General features: G+C 43.3%; 1 protein-coding gene across 5 annotated transcripts in view; it reads right to left on the reverse strand.

Moving 5' to 3' along the window:
• Positions 1–13,342, reverse strand: part of LOC137877326 (pleckstrin homology domain-containing family A member 5-like) — a 178,604-nt gene that overhangs the window by 27,700 nt on the left and 137,562 nt on the right. For all 5 annotated transcript variants that reach the window (XM_068717149.1, XM_068717151.1, XM_068717150.1 and 2 more), the window contains 5 exons: positions 12,009–12,109; positions 10,755–10,870; positions 9,227–10,342; positions 3,694–3,980; positions 2,138–2,376 (listed from right to left, as the gene is read on the reverse strand). In XM_068717149.1, the coding sequence (XP_068573250.1) occupies positions 2,138–2,376; positions 3,694–3,980; positions 9,227–10,342; positions 10,755–10,870; positions 12,009–12,109 (1,859 nt within the window). The remainder of the gene's footprint in view (positions 1–2,137; positions 2,377–3,693; positions 3,981–9,226; positions 10,343–10,754; positions 10,871–12,008; positions 12,110–13,342) is intronic.

The following is a 13,342-nucleotide window of genomic DNA, read 5'->3' on the forward strand; positions in this document are numbered from 1 at the left end:
AAATGAATGACATGCATAATGATGACTGTCAGATGACAGTAATGTATGATTTGTAATTAATTAGCTAATGCAAACATTGTCATGCCCTGAATGTATCCACTATCAGAGAGCAACACGACTGCATCAAAAGAGAAACATTATTAAAATGAGAAGGTAACAATAGGAAGCAGTCAGCCATAACACCATCCTCTTATCTATTGGCCAACATCTGCTCTCTTTGTCAGCAAACACAGAACAATGATTGGACTCAATTAACGTAACTGAACTGTGCTGCTACAGTGGGCTAAAAGAAATGTATTGCATTGAGGCAGCACATTGTTAAACTAAAAAAGGCAAAAGTAAAATGAACATTAAAGCCATTGCATATTATATTCAGTTTTACCGCTACAACAAAACTGGATGAACATCTCACAAGCAGGGCAACTGTTCCAGCGCCCCAAACACACAGGTCCACTGCAAAATGAGTTTGGTAATATGTAGAACTAAAGCGCAATAAGAAGTGAACTGGTGAGGGCCTTAGAGCTGCTCCTACATTTTTACCGTATCCTATTCTTCTCACAAAGAATTATATTCTGAATGAATTAGCATTCAATCAAATCAAACCAAACTAGCTGGGGGGTGGTGGGTTTGTTGCTCTCAGGGATTTTCTTGAAGCAAATGTCAGTATCAACAGAACTCAATGACTGACAAGGCTCGCCACTGATCCCTCCATTTCACAAAAGTTCTCGCTCTCACAGACCAAAGAACGTTTAAAGATTACTACATTTCAGTTCAACTCATTGCCTCCTCCTCTCTCTGGCTGTGAACACAGAGGAGAACGTGTGTTGCCTGGTGTCCCAGTCAAACAGGACACACTTTATCCGAGGTGTCATTAGGCTCAGAGCCGGGCACGGGGATTGGACTTGGGCTTTAGACTAGTGACAGGGGGATTGGACTCATCCACTGAATGCAAACTCAACTCTGTATCCTTCAAGATCGACCCGTTCTATGTCCCAAGACATCAAACAGCGCCACTTGGTCAGTGCCCCTCGACATCGGAGGTCGACACATGGAGGACCCCCATGGCTACTGTATGAGATGCATCAAGCTTTCTACTAACTCCACCGTAAACCCTCACGCAGTCGTAATGGACTGTAAGGTGGGAATTGGACTGTACTTTTTAACACTACATGTCTTCATTCACCCATTCATACACTGATGCAAGGTGCCACCTGACCATCATTCATACATTCACACACCGTAGGCACAGCTACGGGAGCAATTTGGGGTTAAGCGTCTTGCCCAAGAACACATGGACTAGTGGAGCCGGGGATCAAACCACCGATCCTCTGAATGATGGACGACCCTGCTCGCCTAAGAACATGTAACGTAGTCTAAAGTGTGAGAGTCTGCTTAAAGCGGACGAGAAGGGTGAAGAATGGGTCAAACTAAACAACGTGGTCTCATATCAAACTGAGTAATAGCTTAATGGTCCACAACACAACACGTATTTAACAATAAGGGCTCTAAAATTGTGAGATAGCTACATTTTTTTTTGGCCTGTTCATTTCTATTGGCCTGAGTCCATGTCACATTGTGATTATTATGGGATAGAACAAACAGGACTTTTGTCCAGGAGACTGCTGTTTATGCCCCGTGCAAAACTAAAAGTAAATTGACTTCTCTCTTCTCTCGAAGCTGCAGAGTGCCGACCGAGATGAAGGTGCGGATTGTTTTCTCGTTTCTGCCTTTTTAAATGTAGTAAATAAACTATCAAAGTGTAGACAGACCGTTCAGCCCCGGTTAGTGTGGCAGTAAACACACAGATGGCCAAAGTAAGCCGACGCGGCACGTGATGATAATAAGATACCAGTGTTATTTGACCGGCTCTTAACAGTTGGGTTGAGTATTCTTTCCGTGCTGATAGTTAGTAGTTGACTTTTTTTGCTAACTGATGACTGTAAATTTAGATTGTATGGACCAGTGCAAAGGGGAAAAGCTGACCCCTATTGGTTAGAAGCAGGTAGCAAAGTACGACACATTATCATCTTTGATTTTACTTGAATTGTTAACGAGGAAACTATATTTTACATCACCCAAAGTATTATCTTTTAATTTACATATCATTTGAGTCAATCTCCATTGCCACGCCCTCTACCTTGGTGAGGGGCGTCCTGTTCCAGTGGTCCTGCGTCACGTCCTCCCTGAAGACGGGCGAGGACACCTCGGAGTGGGAACTGCTGGGGTTGTGAGCGACCTGCTGGCGAGGAGGTGAGAAGGTGCTGTAGAGAGCCAGGGAGCCGTGAGAGGGCGAGGTGGGGATGGAGTGTGTCACGACGTGTTCAGAGATGTTACCCATGGTCTTTGTGTTGGGCAGAGTACCATAATGACCCACGGCTGGAACACCAGGAGGAGAGAAAGTCACAGTGGAGTGAGACGCTTTCCTGAAAAAACATTTTCTGTGATGGCATTAAACTTGTGTTTCAAAACAGAAAGAAAAAAACAAATACATAATAATGACATAAGAATGTCTAAGACTTTTCTAACACAAAATTAGAGACATAAGAGGATTATGTTGTGCAACCCTATATTAGAAAAATGTATCTTTTTGTTCACCATCTAATGCTGAGACATCGTCTGAGTCTGAAGGCAGTTTAAAGATGGGAATAGAGAGATATAATGTGGGGGTACATATGCATTGGTGACAATCAGCATTCAGTTATATTTTTATAAAATGATAGAAAAGTAGTATAACTGATTGGGATCAAATGAGAAAGAACACACAGATTTAGTCTTTTACTCATTAGCGACATGCTCAGTAAGCTATTGTCAGTAAGCTGGTATAACAGCTGATGGTTGAAACTATAACACAAAATGACAATTACAGACACATTACAAACACGGGGTCTTTTTGAATTTGGATTTTGGGACATAAAACAGCAACCTTAACAGACGACTCAGTCCAACTCTAAGCAAGAGCATGGAAATGTTATTATATTTCAGTACAGGGTCTGGTTTTGATCCCGTTTGCCCTTTGAGTTTTTTAATCTAGCTAAGTGGTCAAATTGAGATAAAGTACAAATCGTGTGCATTAAAACGCCAGGAGGTGGAAGACACAAATGTACAAAACTACAGCAGGCTGAGCAGGGACAAGAGGTGAGGTGACCTTACATAATTATTCTTAATTTACTTAAATCAGTCAGAACGTTAGATGTATCTGTTATCTCGGCCCCTGTCTGCCTCTGCCTGTGGTGATGTGGTTAGACTGTAATTTGTGTTTAAAAGTTGACCGTTTGTTGAATGATTCCATTGTTGTCTCTAGTTATACATACACTAAGTTCGAGTCAAACTTGATATGATATGAACAGGTTATATTATTTGTGGGTCTCTCTCCAGGACCAGATTACCCTCCTGGTGCCGTGGGCCCCAGTTTCCTGCTTGGACCCAATAGCTGGGCCACATTAGTAGCACGAACTATAAACTTCAATGGCAAGGAATGAAATTCTTAATAAAATATGAATAAAAAGTACAAATGACATTTAACTGGATTTGCTTTGTGAGGAGGATGTGGTAAGAGTTAGCATGCTAGATACCTAGCTTTCTGAGCGAACTGCAGGCTAGTGTGGAGAATTTCCTCTTCAAAACTCCAAACTCCCCTGTCATTGCTCTTACTGAAAGACAGGAAGTAGTATTTTCTGTCTGTGATATCAGTACCTGTTGGCTGAGCCAGACTTTGCCTGGAGAAGGCCTGCCTCTGCTGCCACTCGTACAGCTGCCACATGGTGTCGTCCCTCATCGACCTCCTCTTCTCCGCTGTGGTGATAGTGGAGGTGGAGGCGGGACGGAGGGCCCTGTCATACACAGAGCCCGCCACGCTGCAGATGCTGTCGGGCCTCATCATGCTATTGCGGGGCAGCGTGCGATAGCCCTCTGGGTAACGGGGCACGATCTGAGCCCGGTGGCTGGGCATGTTCCTGGGTAAGGTCTGGTAGGACGTCACACTGGGAGGGAAAACAGACCAACTGATGAGTTGTGGGTAGTCAGTCAGTAGTTAGGCCAGTTCGCCATAAACATGCAGACCAGTCTGAAGGGACATTCTGTAGCAGCCTGGTAAACACAGTGGACAGCCACACACAGCACTGACTTATCAAATCCATTCCATTCTTTCTGCACATTTGTTCCAAGTGTTCAGTTTGCTCTTGTTGACAAATGTGATGATAGTCAGCAGATTGACGTTGCACCAGAAATCCTCTCACCTGTTTGTGCCTTGGAGTCATGCTACAAAGGTTTCACTTTATGGCTAGAAAGGAGGAATAATTACAGCAACCAACAACTCTATCTAATCAATCCTTTAGAGTTCAGCCTCATTCAGTTCCATGTAGCCCCTACTCATACATTAGAATGTGGGTACTTCCATGTAGCTAATCCGTACAGTGAAGAATACTGGATAAGAACAAGGACCGAGAACATCCACACATTACTCCAGGAGTCAGTGAATCTTTACTCAGGGTGTAGTGAACAGAATCCAGCTCCATCATCTGCATGTGTGTGCCTTGGCATGTAAGGGTGTGCTTGACTGGGTTTGATTATCAAAACTGCTTTTGTTAGCAGAACTCTGCTCTACTTTCACTTTGACCTGAGAACATGAAGTAATGAGGAGCTCGTTGTCATTGCAGCCATTAGCAGCCAACCATTAAATGGACGTCTTGATTCTCTAGGACTGTGGCTTTGACCCTATGAGGGACATACGTCACGATCGCTTCCTTTCACCATTCATCACCAAGAAGGGGGAGAGCATCACAGTCTTCATTCTTCTCATTTCTTCACTTTTGCATTCAGCAGGGACAAACTCCTAGAACTTCTCCACCAGGGTTGATTTGGCCTGTCTGGCCTGGGGAGGCAGTTACACATGTCAGCAGTATTATTTTATCCTTGTGGTTTTAGGTGTGCACTTCTTTGTTGATTTGAACTGTCTTCTCTTCTTAGCTTTGTGTGCTGCGGCTTGGTAGAAACGTCATTTGTATTTTTCTATCTCAATGCATATCTGTTTGTTATCTTAATGCAATGACAATGAACTTGAAGGTGCTTAAACAAAACACCACCTTACATATGTTCCAGTGGATGGTAAAATATGCCCACCAAGTCAAACTGTTCACCATCAACTATAACATTGTTTTAACCACATTAGACTAACGTCAACAGTTTAACAGTTCTTTTCAGTCAGGGTTGGTACTAGCAGGTGAGCTCCCTTGCAGTGGCTAAAATGCATGCTGGGTGAAGGCCCTATCCTTCTCCAGTGCACTTTTCCCACTGGTAAAACACACCTTTATCATTTTGCTTTTCATGCAGAGTACTTTAGCCGTGGCCAAGAGCAACTCCGGTTCAACGCCTGCACTAGGTACAGTTTCAGTTCAGACTGTGACCCTATGTTTGTGTTTAATCCTGGTCGGATCACAAGCACCGTGGTCTCCCTGTTGGCCAGTGTGTGAGAGAACTCTGCTGGCTTCTCCGCAGAAAAAACACTGAGGTGGGAGCTGGTACACAGAAGATGGGATGGCAGCAGTACAGTTTGGCAACGAAACACACTGTAGCAATAACACACACACACACACCGTAGGCATGGCTATGGGACACATCGACATGGATTAGCAGAGCCGGGGATCGAACCGCCAATCCTCTGATTGAAGGACGACCCTGCTCTACCACTGAGCCACAGCAGCCATGTTCCTGGCTCTAGCACATAAAGCTAACATTCTTGTATTCTTCTCATTGGGTCAGAATGAGGATGCCTTAAACAGATTCTGAAAGCCCCATCCCTCCACACCTTTCCAACGTTGACAGTGGGGGTTCTGAAACTGACAACTTGATTCTTTCATACTTTTTTCATTTTTCAGACGGCTACCTTTTTATCTCAGCAGAGGAGACACTGATCCCCAAGATGCTCCACAGGCGCTTCTGTTTCTAGAGTGGTTAAATGTACAGGTTCAATTTCATATGTGTGCCTGCACTCTCTCTTCTGCTTTTCTTTCTATTTGAAGTTTGCTGCAAAATGTCAGACTTAAGACTGGGAAGATTTTCTGACAACAATGCTTCCTTATTGAATTCTGCTACAATACAACCATTTAAAGTCAAACAATGCTCACTGGTGTAGAAGATCCAACCAGCAAGCCTCCATTTAAGACCACACAACCTTCACTGTGAACATGTGTGCTCATAAAATTCAAATGATACACATAGCCACGAGGGTCCAGGTCTATGTCTGACCATGCAGGCTGTATATGCAGGCTGTACACTAGAGGGGGGCTTGGGCCGCATATTTCTGTCCAAGTGCGACAGAGAACAATGAAGCCCGGCCTGATGCCGATAATATGAGCTGCATTGGGTCTGTCACAAACTGGATGTTGGAAATTTTGGAGCGCTGTTTGAATGAAGTGTTCCAGAGCACTACACTCTCAGAGCGACAGAGTGTACTCTGGACACTCTGAGGAGACAGAGCAGCAGTACATGTGACAGTAGACCAATGTCAAACCTCAACATGTATTTAAAATCGTTCACCTGAAGCAAGATCAGTGCTTGTAGCTGTAGTCAAACTTTATGAAGCAGTTTGAAAGGAAAACACATCTTGACCCAGTCAGTGTTGGGAGAATCAGCCATAGGGGAACATTGCTCCTAGCATGTCTTTGAAGGGGACAGCAACACTGAAGAATACATCACTTCTGTGCTCTGGGGCTGCTTATTGATTTTCTTTTTTTCTCCTGAACACAAAAGACTAGATTTTCTTGCTGGTAGCAAACAATGACACTGACTGTGAACGCTCTCCAAGTTTGTGGGAACATTTGGCAAAGGAACACATCAGAGTTAGCAAGATTATGAATTAATTTTCATGAATTATTAATTACTAATTTGGATGCAAAAGCTTCTTTATAGAAACGCCACAGATTGTTGTTTCCAGCTCTTTGTCAGAGAAGCAGCTTGGCTTTCTCTCTGTTGGACACTTGGTTAACTGTGCAGTGGCCTCATTCCACTGTATGGACATTTACAGTGGGTGGAACTGTACTGAAAAACTACAAGCACATGCCCTCTGTAAAAAAGTTGATCATGCTATCATAATATTTGATGGCATGCAACAAAGGTCTCCGGGCAAAATTGAAGCAGGCACGTCGTGAGTACATTGTATGCAGCTTGGACCGCTGTGGTCTCATAACAGTGGAATACCGTTAACTCTACTCTACGGTCTCCAAAGTCATTAAGTGACTGAAAGGAGTATAAAGAGGAACGGCATTAATGCTATTCATAGTGACATGACCATCTGAACCATTATAGTTCAGGTGATCATGGAGATGTGTTGCATTAAAAAGGTGTTTTGGGGGAATTCACCCTTTATATTGTTGTGAGACAAACAGTAACCCTCAGCACATGAAGACACCCATGCAGACACTCTCACGACAATAACAGACCTCGTTGTTAACGCCGTTTTGTTTACCACTCTAAACTAACTACTAAACTAAATAACTGAACATACAACTAAGTTACAAACAAACTATGAACTAAAGACCGTCTTGCAATGACAGGTCGTCTTTCCTCCCCCCATCCCGCTGCCACCCTGACCCCTGACTCCACCACAGTAAGCCTACATCACTGGTACTTCTACGGTGCTCATTGTGAATTATATCGCTGTTGGCAGAAGCAGAACTCGCTGTTAACAACAATAACAATCAGTTCTAAAACAAAGTTACTTTTTTATTTCCCTCCTTTGCACCAAGTGCTGATAAAGATGACAGATGTGGCTCGGCAGCACTGAAATTGCTCCGCTCTCATTACGGTCTCATTTTCATGACTTATTCATGGCAGCAGAAGGAGAGCGGAGCATCGGCGCTCCGTTCGTCTGTTCCACTGCGCTGCTCGGTTCAGCCGACTAAACGCCGGCGTTTAGCCGGCGTTCCCACATGAGATACACATCTGTGAGGACACAAAGTGCTGCCACTGGTGCACAAGGTCAGAGCAAGAACGGAGAAGATACACTGGAAACGAGGAGAAAGATGGAATGAATGGCAGAGATGAACAGAGGTCTTATATTGTGGGGCGGAACAAACGGAGGGCGGTTGAAATGTGTGCTGTGCTGAAAACTATGTTTTCTGTGTAACATCTATGACATTAAATTAAATTATGACAAGTTAAATTATGATAATTATGAAGTGAATACATTGCAAAGATGCAATTTCATAAATCATCAAAATTATATAATTACAATTGGCAAATGAATGTCTCCATTCATTTAATCATTTGGAGTACGAAGGTCACTGATCGGTATCAGATTGGTATTCGTGAGAAACGTAGTGACAGAAGGATGTGTGAGGTGCATACGGCTTTAACTTCAATAACAACTCTTAAAGCTGCTATGATTTATTGTGAAATGATAATGTATGAAAGGACAACGTGAAAGGAGAAGCTTGCAGTGATGGAGCTCCAGAGGATGATCAGCTCAATGTGCAGCTGCGCTGTCTTTATGAGCTTTATAATGACTTTCATCTGTACAGCCCACACGTTTTATCTCACTCTTAGCGCTCGAGTGTTGTTTTCAGAGAAGAGCTTTGAAAAGCCACAGAACTCTACCTGCTGAGGAGCAAACTGCAGCAGACAGTCAGAGACTAGCTGGTGAACATAGTGGAGCATTTAGCAGCTAAAGAGACAGACGTTTCTATCAGAAGATGGTTGAGACCAAATACAGATAAAAGAGAGAGAATATAGGACTGAAACATGACTGCTAATGTTGAGCTGTAACTGATGGATGTGTGAATAAGCAACTGTTTGCTTTAAAGGCGAAACTTTAATGGTGTTAGTATGAAACTGTGAGTTCAAATCAACACATTTCACTGGTCTTTGTTAAAAACATTAAGTTGACTGCTGCTAGCAGCAGCTACTGTAGCTTCTGTGTCACCATGGACATCAGCAGGATCGATATGTCACTATTACGATAATCTGCCCTCCCAGACAGAACATCACAACATGTCAGACTGAATGAATGAAATCACAATCTAGTCTAATTATCAGGCTAGTTCCAATCCTGGGGTCTGAATGGTGGGGTAACATTTGAACATACAGAACCTGGAAAGTTCTAGAAAATTCCTTAAAAGAGAAAGTGGACAGAATGGCATTACAGTCCTCATTTTTACATTGAATACCCAAATGCTTCCAAGAATAACAGTACAATTATGTAAGCACACATGCACATGTCAGTCAGTCTCACCTCCTGGAGTCATCGTCCTGTCCTCTCGTCCTGTGTGTGCGGACCCAGTGTTCCAGCTGCTGCATGGAGTTGGTCCTGGACAGGCCCCTCTCTGGCTCCTGGACTGAAGCAGGGGACTTTCCTGGACCCAAAGCCTGGCTGCTGTCCATCTCTCCCGGGCTGCACTCCCCGGTCTGCTCCCCCACAGCGGACCCTGAGCCGTTGACCTGCGCAGGAATTTGGACATTGAGGTTGGCCTGGCCCTGGCGAGATGCCGACACGGCGGCGGCGATAGCGGCGGCCTGAGCCGGCTGCAGCTTGATGCTGTTGATTTTAGTCAGAGACCTCTCTGCACTCGGGTCTCTCTGGAAGCCATACTTCTCCCCACGAACCGTAGCATACTTCCCCGCATCTCTGAGAGTAGCGTATTTATCCCCTTCTCGGAGCGTACTGTATTTCTTCACTGCCTTCAGAGTGCCGTATTTGTCCACAACTTGTATGGTACCATATTTATTGTCCATCTCCCTCATTATGCCGTACCTCTCCGTCTCCTTCAATGACAGCTGTCTCCTCACCTCTTTCTGGGGAACGTATTTTTGTCCTTCTTTCTGGAGTGTGTGCCTTTCTCCTATTTTTTGCAGTGCATATTTTTCTCCATCCTTCTTTAGCAGGTACTTCTCTCCATCTTTCGTGGGAGCATATTTATCCTCTGTTGGCGCCACACTGCACTTTCCGTCCACGTTCTGAACAGCATACTTCTCCAGATCCTTGTGAATTGCGTACACCTCTCCGTCTTTCTGCAGTAAGGATTTCTCCCCATCTTTTCGCAGCATGTACTTCTCTCCGTCATTGTGAAGGAGATACCTCTCTCCGTCCGTCTGAAGCATGTATCTCACGCCGTCTTTCTTCAGGGAGTACCTCTCCCCGTCTCTCTGTAAGGTGTAGTACTCACGCTCCCTTTGGCCGTGTTTCTCTGGGTCTTTTTGCCGTTTGTCATCGACTCGCGATAAGGAATGTTGTCGCACGGGCTCACGGTTGCGTTCGTTGTTCTGGATCTCAGGCCGGGTTAGGACTCTATGGTTTAGTAAGTTGTTCAACTCCTGAGGTGTTCGCTGATCCACTTTCAACTTGTCCAGTCTGAGAAGAGAGATGGAGAGGAGTGTGACAAAGAGTAGAGTTTTCTAAGAGCTGTCAAAGATATCTGAAGTGTCTGATCCCTCTGGGTATTCCCTTCCCTCAGGAATAACTTCATACTCACACCCAAGACTTTAAACGTGAACATTTCCCTTTGTGATACTCACACTGTGTAGGATATACTGTATTTGGTATGTGTATAGGTTGGAGAAATAGTAATAGCAGTTTTTTCTATCTTTGGTTTATTATCTATAGATGGGTCAGTATAGTTTTAATTTATTTGTGTGTGTATCATGCTGTCTGTTTATGTAAATAGACACAAAATATATATATATATATAAATATATATATATATATATATATATATATATATATTTGCAATCATCATATCCGTCTTTGTCCCTGTGTCGAGCACCTTCTGACTGGTTCAGTGTGGACCAGGGCAGCATCCGTCATGACTTTCATCCAGGACTCCATCTCTTTGGCCGTGTCAGTGCAGAAATAATACGTCCGCATGTTGGGGTGAGTGGCCTGGTAGTGTGGGGAGAGAGGGGGGAGACATGTGAGATTAATGGGAGGAGGAGACACAGACAAACTGAGCAGGAGATAAAACGGCAGTGTGATGGTGGCCTTGAGATACCAGCTGGAAGTCTTTACATCATTCCTGTTGGCAGAAGAGTGTGTGTGTGTACAGTATGAGTGTGTGTGTGTGTGTGTGTGAATGTGTGTGCATGCGTGCTCCCTGCCTGTCTCTCCATGTGTGTTTCAGCTCAAGTGTGAAAACACAAAAGTGTGAAAGTCTTCAGGTAATACTACACTTCCAGTGTGTGTACAGTGTGTGTGTGTGTGTGTGTGTGTGTGTGTGTGTGTGTGTTTGTGTATATATATATATATATATATATATATATATATATATATATATATGTACATGGAATTATTTTTTGTCATACCATCCAAAGTCTTGCTATCACAGTGAGGGTCATAGAAGCAGAGTAGGGATTTTCTTTGTGCCGACTCGATCACAGTGAGGTTGCCATGTTTAGTACCATTATTCCTTGAACAGAGACCAAAACCTTCACTGACTCTAGAAACCCAAACTACAGCTGCTTCATAAGAAATAGTTCCAGCACGTAGCCACAAACTTTATAAAGTTTTGTTTGTGTATGGATTAAACACATGAGAAACATGTTCATCAGTCATCTTAATTTGGGCCACTATACTCTAACAGAGCAGTTTGTTGGAAGGTGGAATAACTTCGGAAACCCTCACATGTGAGGCCGTTTGGAACATCAAAAACACGTTGATGAAGTCCTAGTCCTAGTTCTGTTGGTAGGCGGATTTCTTTCACTTTGGACAAAGCCATGGGAGCTGTTTCTTTATCCTAACCTAAAGCTAACCACGTCCTGACTCCAGCTCTATCTTTGAGAGACGGACATGTGGTTAATAACTGTCTTCTCATCTCACCCTTCAAAAACAAACAAATAAAACAATTTCCCCAAATCAAGAACTTTAAAACCACCACTGTAGCATATGTTCCTCAAGAGTTCAGGGACCAATGTGCTCCCATTGGCTGAGTGCACGATAAGTATATTTGTATATTTACAGTGTCATCCCGTCTGTAACTCTCTGTACCTACTGTACCCCTCTCAGCTGGACACATGAGACTTACCTTGAAGGCGTATTTCCTGCTGATGTGGTCATCCACCGACAACATGGAGATGTGAAAGCTTGGCAGCAGGATACTTCCCAGGATGTTATCCTCTTTCTCATCTGCATCAAAGAAGAAAGAATAATAGTCATATGTCTCGACACAAATATACAAGTTCAGTTAGAAACTGACTGACAGATGACGATGGGACACACACACACACACACACACACACACACACACACACACACACACACACAGCTTTCTGTTCTCTCATTGATTGTTGTCTTTCACATCTCAGAAACAAAACAGCTTTCACAGAAGATGTGAAACGCAGCCATGAATGCTTTACAGTGGACTCCTCCTGACCAAGTACATATGTATTGATTCCGCTGAAAAAAGAAAAAGCCACAACAGACTGAGCTGATTCATGTTGTGATGGTAATGACTACACGGCTCTATCTCCTCTCTGTGCTCCGATAGCACGACGCTGCTTTGATGGGAGCTTACAGGCTACAAACTAAAGGCAGCACAAACACGTCTGCTGCACCAGCTGCAGTAAAAACCTACAGAGCCTCCAGCCAGCGCTGCTGTTTGCTTTAACCGAGGCTGCACGGTGAGCCCTGCAGCTCCTCCGGCCCCGTGCCTGCTGCTGAATTATTGAGATACAGAACACACACAGAAAATGAGCAAGAAAGAGAGGGAATGAGCAAGCTGGCATGCAGAGAGATGCATATGTATACACTGCGGTGTGAGTGGGTGTTTTCTTGAACGATTGACATTTTACGGTTATTTACCGCGTCTGTCATGAAAACATGTTTGTTTAGAAGAGTCCCTGATCTATGTACAGACGTACTGTAACTGTGAATACTTTAATTGAGACACAAGTTTGCTTAAATGACAATTATGGTTTATCATCATAACCAGATTAACTACTCATTTTGTACTTTTGGGCACCTGTGGATCCTCAAAAGACAGATATTTCATATTTTGTGAATACATATCAGAATAATTTGTGCACCCAAGATATTAGATCCATATCTTGTTCAAAAAAGTTATTTCAAGATAATAATTTATGCCCAAGAGGTAATAGTATTGATGGACAAGATAATAATGTGTCCACACAACTTATTTTCGTGTGCAAAACTACATGGAATGAAAGTAATAAATTACATTTACTCTCATTACCGTAAGTAAGTTATGTATATACATATATATATATATATATATATATATATATATATATATATATATATATATATATATATATATATACTCCACTCGCTCCACATCTGATATATGTTTTATGAAGTCTTCTGTACGGGTCCAATGACTGCACTCCATTCATCATCAAG

Source organism: Cebidichthys violaceus, unplaced genomic scaffold (genome assembly GCF_023349555.1).
Source record: "Cebidichthys violaceus isolate CVI_PGR_0920_01 unplaced genomic scaffold, fCebVio1.0.p SCAF_21, whole genome shotgun sequence".
In the NCBI taxonomy this organism is placed as follows: Eukaryota; Metazoa; Chordata; class Actinopteri; order Perciformes; family Stichaeidae; genus Cebidichthys; species Cebidichthys violaceus.